General features: G+C 45.3%; 2 protein-coding genes across 9 annotated transcripts; one reads left to right on the top strand and one right to left on the bottom strand.

Moving 5' to 3' along the window:
* The first annotated feature begins 1380 nt into the window (after positions 1-1380).
* On the top strand, positions 1381-4570 carry LOC105892360 (CD59 molecule (CD59 blood group)). Its single transcript, XM_031564745.2, has 4 exons — positions 1381-1808; positions 1928-1998; positions 3496-3600; positions 3995-4570. The coding sequence occupies exons 2-4, from the start codon at positions 1941-1943 to the stop codon at positions 4189-4191; spliced, it is 360 nt and encodes a 119-aa protein (XP_031420605.1). The 5' UTR covers positions 1381-1808; positions 1928-1940; the 3' UTR covers positions 4192-4570.
* On the bottom strand, positions 4175-10384 carry kcnj11l (potassium inwardly rectifying channel subfamily J member 11, like). Of its 8 annotated transcripts, none has more exons than XM_031564741.2 (7): positions 10287-10384; positions 9577-9675; positions 8795-8979; positions 7583-7819; positions 7146-7415; positions 5947-6154; positions 4175-5733 (listed from the first exon to the last, which is right to left on the bottom strand). In XM_031564741.2, exons 3-7 carry the CDS (start codon positions 8951-8953, stop codon positions 5303-5305), a joined length of 1305 nt encoding a protein of 434 aa, XP_031420601.1. In that variant the 5' UTR covers positions 8954-8979; positions 9577-9675; positions 10287-10384; the 3' UTR covers positions 4175-5302. The 8 variants fall into 8 exon arrangements, with proteins under 8 accessions (XP_031420601.1, XP_031420597.1, XP_031420598.1 ...); XM_031564737.2 differs by having other exon boundaries at positions 9577-10063; positions 10287-10375; XM_031564738.2 differs by having other exon boundaries at positions 9577-10066; positions 10287-10356.

Raw genomic sequence — 10384 nt, 5'->3', positions numbered from 1 at the left:
CAGTATAGGCCTAGTCATGGGAGATGCTTCCAGAAGAATAGTCTAGTCTTAGTCTTGGTTCTAGTCATGGGAGATGCTTCCAGAAGAATAGTCTAGTCTTATTCTTGGTTCTAGTGATGGGAGATTCTTCCAGAAAAATAGTCTAGTCTTATTCTTGGTTCTAGTGATGGGAGATGCTTCCAGAAGAATAGTCTAGTCTTAGTCTTGGTTCTAGTATTAGTCCCAGGGTTCTTTTCATAAAGTGTCAGAGCTGCTGCCAAGACTTTAGCTGAAAGGAGATCCCTTGATCCCTATAAGATAAGGTTTAGATCTGCTGACATCTATTAACATGGTATACTGTGTGTGTGTGTGTGTGTGTGTGTGAGAGAGTGCCTGTAAACTGTGGAGGAAGAGGAGATGGACTGTTCTTGCTTGTCGATTCTGAGTCCTTAAGAATTGCAGTGCAGAGCAGCTCTGTGTCTCTTCTGCCTGCCATGAAGACCTCTTTGTTTGGCTTATTTTTGTTTTTTAGCTCACTGGACATTTGTTCTGTGCCCTGATCTGGGGAAATTCATGGCATGAACCACGCAACTCCGTCATCACATTGTTTTTCTTTCTGTTTTCGGAAATGTCAGACTGTGAGCGTTTATTGTCCCCTGTCTGCTCTGCGTCCTCTGATCCTCCGGAGCCCAGGCCCACGCTCCGCTCAGAGCGCCGCAGGTCCACGCTTCGCTCAGAGCGCCCAGGAGCAGCATCCACACTTCACTGGAAGGGCTACGGCCTGATGGTTTGATGAGCAGATATATAAACATGTGAAGCTAAAGGCAGCATTGACATCTGAGGCCAAATGATGTCAGTGTGCCAGTGTGTAAAAGTCCTGAGTGTGTGTGTGTGTGTGTGTGTGTGTGTGTGTGTGTGTGTGTTTGTGTGTAGGTGTGTGTGTGTGTGTATGTACAGATCTGTGAGCTAGGGTGACTAGTGACTGGCCGTTGTGTACTAGTGTGTATGAGTGTGTGTATGTAAGTTTGTGTGAGTACAGAGTGCGTGTGTGTGTATGAGTGTGTGTATGTAAGTTTGTTTGTCTTGAGTACAGAGTGCGTGTGTGTGTGTGATGACTGATACACAGAGTGCTTATTGTGACTCCCAGCTGTGATGGGAGAAAAGACGGCTGCATAATCAGTGTTTTTTCCACTGTGACTGGCGCCCCCAAATATCCAGCTCACACACACATTTCCCGAGGGCCCTGGGCCAGCCCCTCCCCCCAGCTCTGACTCGGACTGTTCCTGTGGGGGAGACGCAGACCAGAGCTGATCAGAGTGAAAATGCCTTCATTAGGTCAGAGGTCATGTATGAAGCACATTTATAAAGTCTCACCAAGCCATCTGCACCACGTGTCCATGGGAGGTGAGACGCTGCGCAGTGGTTCCGCAGTGACCTCATAACGGCTTCTTGTGGACCCAGATCCGTAGTGTTTTTGCACCTGCAGTGACTTCATAGCGGTTTTTCGTGGGATCCAATTCCGTAGTGGTTTTGTATCTGCATTAGATGCCTAGTGGTGTCAGGACCCAGATCCGTAGTGGTTTTGTATCTGCAGTAGATGCATAGTGGTTTCAGGACCCAGATCCGTAGTGGTTTTGTATCTGCAGTAGATGCATAGTGGTTTCAGGACCCAGATCCGTAGTGGTTTTGCAGGGGGCCAGATGAGCGTGAGGAGGAGGGGTTTGTGGTGACAGAGTGTCTTTGTGCTTGTGACTGGCTGCGGTCTTTAATGGGCCCATTCAGGGGTTCTGCTGTCTACATGACGGAGCTCCTCCACCAAGAGATTTGGGGTAAGGATTTTATTCCCAAATGATTATTTAATAATCTTATAATCGTCTAATAATCTAATAATGCAAACCAGGAAGCTGTTACTGATGTACTGATAGCAATGCTGGTTGTGTACGTCCAGTCTAGAAAGCACCATGAAGATGAGCTCGTCTGCAGTGGCGTTTCTGCTCTGCTCCATCACTCTCTCTTTAGGTGGGTCCTCTTCATACTGTTACCCGTGTCGTCACCTAGATATACTCGACCATTTCATACTGTTACAGAGATACACTCGTCCTTTTCATACTGTTACAGAGATATACTAGTCCTTTTCATACTGTTACAGAGACATACTAGTCCTTTTCATACTGTTACAGAGATATACTAGTCCTTTTCATACTGTTACAGAGATATACTAGTCCTTTTCATACTGTTACAGAGATATACTAGTCCTTTTCATACTGTTACAGAAATATACTAGTCCTTTTCATACTGTTACCCGTGTCCTCACGGAGATTTACTTTTTACTTCTATTTTAACTGAAGACATCCTGTTGTTTTTCAGAAACCTTTAACCTCTTTCTTCCTCTACCTCTCCTTATGTTTCCTCTAATGCTATCTCCTCTAACTAGTACTTAACTCGCACTTACAGTAGTTATATTTCTGCACTTTTTATTCCTTATGTAAAGTGATATTTATTGTAACACCAGGTCTCTATTGCTCGTAGCTTGATTGTTTTGTCCTTTGTACGTCACTTTGGATAAAAGCGTCTGCTAAATGACTAAATGTAATTTAATGTAAATGTAATGTGGTGTGTCAGATGGTTATCAACTGCTACATGTTCTGTTGTTAAGGACATTCTTAAATTGAGATTAATATTATAGTATGTGTGTGTATGCTTATGGTGTAATCCTATAATGAGTATGTTTGTGTAGAATTATGGTGTAATATGATAATGTGTGTATGTGTTATGGGGTTGTAATATGATAATGTGTGTGTGTGCATTATGGTGTATTATAATGAGTGAATGTTGTGTGTGTTTTCTGTGTCTGTGTGTGTGTGTATGATGGTGTTGTAATATAGTGTGTGTGATAGTGTTGTTTTATAATGAGTGGGCATGTGTGCGTGTGTTTGTGTATGATGGTGTTGTATTATAATGTGTGTGTTATGGTGTTGTATTATGATAAGAGAATGTTGTGTGACCGTGTGTGTGTGTGTGTGTGTGTGTGTGATGGTGTTGTCTTATAATGACTGTGTGTTATGTATGTCTGTGTGTGTGTGTGAGAGAGAAGTTGTATTATAATGTATGTATGTTATGGTGTTGTATTATAATGAGTGAGTGTTGTGTGACTGTGTGTGTATGTGTGTGTGTGTGTGTGTGTGTGTGTGTGTGATGGTGTTGTATTATAATGAGTGAGTGTTGGGTGTGTTGTCTGACTGTGTGTGTGTGTGTGTGTGATGGTGTTGTATTATAATGAGTGAGTGTTGTGTGTGTATTGTCTGACTCTGTGTGTGTGTGTGTGTGTGTGTGTGTGTGTGTGTGTGTGTGTGTGTGATGGTGTTGTATTATAATGTGTGTGTGTTATGGTGTTGTATTATAATGTGTTGTGTGACTGTGTGTGTGTGTGTGTGTGTGTATAATTTAGGTGTGTTATGGTGTTGTACTATAATTTAAGCGTGTTATGGTGTTGTCGTGTACGTGTGTGATCTGCAGGCTCAGCGTTGCGGTGCTACCGGTGTCATGGCTACAGCCCTGTGAACTGCCAGTCCATACAGGAATGCAGCTACGAGGACTCCTGCCTGTCCCTGAGTGAAAAAGGTGAGGTGTGCCCCGCTCTCTGACACACACACACACACAGAGACCTGTTGTGGAAATGTATAGTCTAAAGTCTAAACGTCATCTTTAACAGACGACACAAGAGTACAGCAGCAGAATTATTCTTTTTTCATAAGATGACATAGGCTTAAGATGACATAACTTGTTTTCACGTAAAAGTATTAAGACATTGGGTGTAACATCTATTAGCACGTGTATGTGCGGAGGTGTCACGGGACCTTCCACAGACAAAAAGGAAAACGAGAAGGAAAACAGATCCAAAACTGGATACACATGGTCCCAACCCTCACCCTTGGTCCGTTGTTTTGAAGCACAACCCTTCACAGATGTCCGTCACTCACACAGATGCCTGTACCTGCTGTGTTCTTGTATTCAGGTGGCAAAACCATTCGCCAGTGTATCAGGTACACAGACTGTGACAACCTTCGGCTGACGCAGATGTTCCCCTCGGTGGACGGCTTCACCTACAGGTGCTGCAGCAGTAGCCTGTGTAACAGCGGTACTCTGGCGACCCGGAGCCGGCCCGCCCTGCTGCTGGGGGCGCTGGTTCTGTTCTGGTGGTGGATTCTGTGAGCCTGGATGGAACCCCCTTGAGTACCACAGAGACAACTATGGATGGGCTGTCAATTTAGTTCATTTTTTATAGCAGAGGCAACGATGTGCTGTCATTTTACTTTCATTTTGTCCATGAATTGAAATCTCACATGATAGTGTTAATCATATACATTTTGCATCAATATTGAAGATATTTGTAGTTTTTGTTACAGGTACGTGAACTGATTTATCCTTGGGTCTCTAAATATTAATATTGCCAATTAATCCCATTAAAATTAATAACTGTGATTTATTTCAATCCATTTAGCTTTTCCTGTCATGACCACACCCACCAAACATGTGTGTTTAAGATGGTTTGGTTTTGTAACTAACAGAATTAAAATATTTGTAAAAATAATTGTCTGGTGATATATCTGCTTGTACACATCTTGTACTGGTTCTCTGGCATACGGGTTTAAAAGGACTATACTATCAGCCATTGACATGTAGATGGTAGTAAAACACATGACATAGGCCACAGCTACACCTACCAGCCTTTGTATAAATAACATAATGATTTCAAGACAAGGAATGAAACATTTATTTATCCAAATAAATAAACAATAAATAAATACATACATAAATAAATAAAAAAATACATAAACAAACATAATCTTCAGTACAACAGGAAAATCTTTTAGGAGACACAGGAAAGCTGTTCCTATTGGTCCCTTGGACATAGAGTAGAGAGGGGCTGGTCACCTGACACACAGGCCCGCATGTTCGAACCGGTTCGGTGGATGGAATGACCAACATATTCTAACAGGTCTGCTGGGTGGAATGATTTAAACAGATGAGGGACAGGTGAGGGTCTCTGAGGAACATCTGTGGAATGTGGTTGACATGGGAACATCTGTGGAATGTGGTTGACATGGGAATTTCTTGTGTCTGAGAGGGTTTGGTCCAGTTACCATAGAAACATAGTCAAAACAACAACAACAAACATAAACTACACAAACAGTCATAAATAAACAGATGACAAATATAATCAAAACAATCCCATTAGCACATAATCGTTAGATGTGACTGGTATCTGTAGCGCATGTTTAAAAATGAATCTCCTCTTTAGATGTGACTGGGTGTTATGGTGTCAGTCACTCATCTCCTCGATGGACTCCTCTTGGATCTCCCTCCCGATCTCCTCCAGCTTCACCGCCTTCTTCAGGCCCTTCTTGTCCTCCTCCTTGTCTGCCTGCGCATACCAGGGTCTGGAGGCAGCGGCGCTGTCACAGGTGGTCCTCCCCCCGCGCCGGTACCCCCCCCTGCCCGCGCGCACCAGCCCCCACCCCTGCGGCTGGCCCTCCGCGGGCCCCTTCTCCTGCACCCCCCGTGTGTGGTCCAGCTCCTTGGCGCTGAGGGCAGGCATGCGCACGGGCACCGTGTTGCCAAACTTGGAGTAGTCGACGGAGTAGCGTCCGTCCTCCTCCGTCATGATGGAGACGAAGCGCCGCCCCCACAGGATCTCCTCCGGCGTATAGGAGGTGCGCGCCTGCATGGTGATGCCTGTCGTCTCCACCACACCTGGAGGAACACACACATTTTATATACATTTTATATACTGCCACGGACACAGGCCTAGGGCACACACACACACACACACACACACACACACACACACACACACACACACACACACAGACACACAGACACACAGACACACAGACAAACACACACACACACACACACACACACACAAATCAGTGAGAGTTCAGAGAGCAGAGTCTAGAGTCTGACCCTCGAGGATGACGACGATCTCCAGGTCCTCGGTGGCCAGGGACTGGGCGGAGATCTCGTAGAGGGGGCTGCTGCGCTCGATGGTGTGGCTGACGATGAGGGGAGACACCAGGAAGATGCCATTGCTCCGCAGGGGATTCTCCACCTGGATGTCCAGCTGACACACCGGAATCACCTCCCCCTCCGCAGTCACCGTGCGCCGGATTACCTGATTGTCACACACACACACACACACACACACACAAACACACTTTTTATATACTTTATTTGATTCCATATTACAAGTCATCAGGAATCAAATTTTCTGAATAGTCCAACAAATTTAAGCAGTTCAACAGTCCAATATGGGTTCTACAGTTCAAGGGTAGAGGAAACATCGTTTCTTCCAGATAAACAGGCCTCCTATAATTGCTGATATTGAGCAGTACTTTGCCAACTGTTTGGCCTTTGATTTATATAGCCCCCCCCCAATGCAAAGTCCACGTACCGCCAGCCTGTGAACCTGACCTAAGCAGCCAAAAACTAGAACAATAAACTGACATTTGTCTCCAAGGTTCTCAATGGCAGTAATCAGAGAATGATATTTCAGGTCTTTTTGCACAGTATGATTCTTCCAAAATCAGATCGAAGGCACATGAAATTTCAAACATTTTAACTTTTTTGTCATTCTGAGAAATAGTGAAGATGTTAATAGCAAAGGTGTGTTTCCAGAGAAGATGTCTGCAGAAGAATTAAACCAGGCAGAAGAATTGCTACCGACAGTAGTATGTATATGCATCTACTCATCCTCTGTGCGTGGGATCTGTGCAGCTAACAGGTCTACAAGTCTGTCATGTCTGGCAATATACAGCCCTTTAAGAGAGCTACAGCAGGTCATGATATGGGCTACTGACTCCAGATGTTGAGGAGGGTCATGCAGCATACAGAGGGGTGAATGGTTGGAGGGAAACCACAGTGCTAAGTTGAATTTAGTTCGGGAGAACCTGCAGGCAAGATGGCTTTTACACAGATGGTAAGGATCTCCTCACTGATGGTGGCATTACTGTAGATGGTGTGTGATATGGTGTGCTCAGCGAAGGCCAGCTTTGCCATCTTTCTCTGGAGTTATAAGCTGGACCAGTAGTGCAGGTTTTGAGCTCTCTCTCTCTATGAATGCTATGGATGAATTCTGAGGTAAAAAAGCAGCATTATGAGGTCACCTGCAGCTGTATGGTGGCTGAGATGATCATGCTCTTCCTGAGGTCGCCCACACGGAACATGAAGGTGGGACGGCCGTTGCGCGGGGCGATGACGGCGTTGCGAGAGAAGATGAGCGTCTCTGCGCGCCGGTTGGCCTGTGCCGTCTTCATGAAGACACACCCAAGCATCACAGCGTTGACGATCAGCCCCAGAATGTTCTGGATGATCAGCACCATGATGGCCAGAGGACACTCCTCCGTCACCATACGCCCACCAAAACCAATGGTCACCTGGGGAAATGCATACAATGGTCACCTGGGAAACGCCTCCAATGGTCACCCGGGAAACGCATGCAACACTACTCACCCAAATCAGCCCAAACTCATATGAGCATTTACGTGTCTGGACATTTCACCCTTTGCTTTCCCCAAAGCACGCTGGTCTGCGAGAGACTCACCTGCACCTCGATGGAGAAGAGGAAGGCGGAGGTGAAGGAGTGGATGGCGGTCACACAGGGCACATGACCGATCCCGTCAGTGTCCCGGGGCTCCAGGTCGCCGTGGGCGAAGGCAAGCAGCCACCACACCATGGCGAAGAGCATCCAGGAGCACAGGAAGGCCGAGGTGAAGATGAGCAGTGAGTGCTGCCACTTCAGGTCCACCATGGTGGTGAAGACATCCTGCAGAAACCTCCCCTGAGAGGACACACAGACACACAGCCAATCAGACTCCAGGACAGACTCCAGGACAGACACGCGGCCAATCAGACTCCAGAACAGACACACAGCCAGTCAGACTCAAGGACAGACACACAGCCAATCAGACTCCAGGACAGACATACGGCCAATCAGACTCCAGGACAGACATACGGCCAATCAGACTCCAGAACAGACACACAGCCAGTGAGACTCAAGGACAGACCCACAGCCAATCAGACTCCAGGACAGACACACGGCCAATCAGACTCCAGAACAGACACATGGCCGGTCAGACTCTAGGACGGCCTTTACGCTCTCTGACTCACACTGACAGACACATGGCTTATAAAGAACACTGCTATAAGAGCTTACTGAGGGCGGCCAGAGAGGTTCCAGCTGTGGGGATGTGTCAGTGAACCCTGAGGCTGTCTTCAGGAAGGGACAGAGCAGACTCTACTTCTTCAGGAAGCTTAGGTCATTTAATGTGGGCAGCATGATGTTGCATATTTTCTGTGCTAAGGACTGGTCTGCTCTGGAGCCCCTGGAGTTGGTTGTTGCAGGAAGGATAATAGACAACATAATGGACAACACTTTACATCCCTATGACCTTAGGGTTAGAGTTACTGGACAGACAGCAGAGTGCTTTTAGTTAGAGGCTCCATCGGCTCCACTGTAATAATAGCCACTACAAGAGGTCATTCATATATAATGACTCTCCTCTGTGCTGGGAGAGGAGACTTATCCTCTGAGTGGCAATGCACAATGCACATTCTACATTTAATTTGCACAGTTACAATAATATCTTCAATTCTATTTTAATTATATTTATTTGACCTAGCAGTACAGTACTTGTGTGTGTATATATATATATATATATATATACACACAAACAGGAGGGTCAAATAAATGGGTCACTATTCACTGAAAACAGACATAAATGTTTTCTACTAGACAAAACAAAGCATCACAGACCTGCTCCCTGATGTTCTTGTGGGCCACGTTACACGAGCCGGTCTTGGTGATGAAGCGCGCGCGCTGAGACTTGGAGCGGAAGCGGTTGGGATGAGTGGCATCCTCGGCCAGCCGGGTCAGGAGGAACCCGTCCGGTAAAAGGCCTTTCCGGGCCAACATCCTGCAGGTCCGGCCTCCTCAAGCCTCTGTAAGCAGGACAGGGAACAACTCTGACCATGCCTGCCAACATCAGGACTGTGTGGGTGTGGCCAGAAGAAATAGCTGCAGCTCTCTGGTTTGACACAGTGCTGAAGCTCCAGTCTCTACCTGAGTGCTCTCTGGTTTGACATAGTGCTGAAGCTCCACTCTTTGCCTGAGTGTTCTTTAAATCTGTTTCTCATCTTTAGATCTGATTCTGATCTGATGCTGTTTTACTTGCACACTCGAGACAAAGTGGTAATCACTCCCATCCCTCCCATCCCTCCCTGGGCATCAGGAAGGAGAACCCTGTCCACTGATTACTGTCCTCTTCGGTAGCACTGACACCACTACTTTAAAAAATATATATATTTAATGTTTCTTCTTTATTTGTGCACTTGATAATTGGGAGGCAACACAAATATCATGTGTGCATAACTGTGACTGAGAAAATCACATGGGAAGCTAAATTCATTCGGATGATGACAATGAGGAAGTGTGGTAATGACAAGCACTTCAAATGAACAGATAAATACAGTCATACATATAGAATAATTATTGCTTTTTTTATAAGAATGAGTGATAGAACATATTTGATTACATACCGCACCGAAAATGCAATCTAGCCTTCTTTTGAGCCTCGCTCCTGAGACCTGGCATGCATTTGAGAGGTCAACCAGAAGACATATGAACTGACGTCTCCCCTTTGGACAGATCCCATAAATACCAATGTAATCACACAGTTACATGATAAAGCATTATACAAACGTGCAAGCATAATGGCAACAAGACAGGTCTACATATTAACTACAAACTATTTGATACTTGTATTACTACTGTCACAATTGCGTAGCAATTACTACTTCCACTATTACTACGAAAGCCAGCAGCAGAAACAGCTCCAAAGCCAGACCATCAGCTAACATTAGCATCAACTAACTCACCCAACTAACATTAGCCCACCAAAGTCTACATCAAATGTATCTATACATAAATAATGAAATCATTCCACCCGTCAGTGCAGCTCTGTAAATTCGGCATGGCAGGCTGTCAGCTTCAAATCTTTAGCTTTTCAGTTTTCATCCTGTAAATCTGCTGCCGAAGAGGCCGTAGAGCACCTTATGTTAGCTATCATCATATCCTAGGCATCATATGCTAGCTAGCTAGCATTCATTCAGAAAGATTGGGTAAGAAAAAACATCCAAGCAGTGTCCCAAAAGAATATTTTTAACATGCATGTATTTGGTGCTATATTTGAAAAGCGAAACATACACAAAACACACATGCAATCTTAAAAATATGAATGGTAACTTACTAATCACAACACATTCACGAATACGTTGGCCAGTTAACATTAGCGCAAGAGGGATTAGCGATGGGTGGATAAACATATCCCATAGTGCATTGCCTTTA

The sequence above is a fragment of the Clupea harengus genome, chromosome 3 (assembly GCF_900700415.2).
Source record: "Clupea harengus chromosome 3, Ch_v2.0.2, whole genome shotgun sequence".
Taxonomy (NCBI): Eukaryota; Metazoa; Chordata; class Actinopteri; order Clupeiformes; family Clupeidae; genus Clupea; species Clupea harengus.
This window is presented reverse-complemented; position numbering and strand designations above follow the sequence as displayed.

Bases quoted from the DNA above. Each gene is read 5' to 3' on its own strand.
- LOC105892360 (XM_031564745.2), top strand. From the start codon at position 1,941: ATGAAGATGAGCTCGTCTGCAGTGGCGTTTCTGCTCTGCTCCATCACT. The intron at 1,999-3,495 runs GTGGGTCCTCTT...TGTGATCTGCAG, and splicing joins CTCCATCACTCTCTCTTTAG to GCTCAGCGTTGCGGTGCTAC. The intron at 3,601-3,994 runs GTGAGGTGTGCC...TCTTGTATTCAG, and splicing joins CCTGTCCCTGAGTGAAAAAG to GTGGCAAAACCATTCGCCAG.
- kcnj11l (XM_031564741.2), bottom strand. From the start codon at position 8,953: ATGTTGGCCCGGAAAGGCCTTTTACCGGACGGGTTCCTCCTGACCCGG. The intron at 7,416-7,582 runs GTGAGTCTCTCG...GCATTTCCCCAG, and splicing joins TCTTCTCCATCGAGGTGCAG to GTGACCATTGGTTTTGGTGG. The intron at 6,155-7,145 runs GTGACCTCATAA...TGTGACAATCAG, and splicing joins CAGCCACCATACAGCTGCAG to GTAATCCGGCGCACGGTGAC.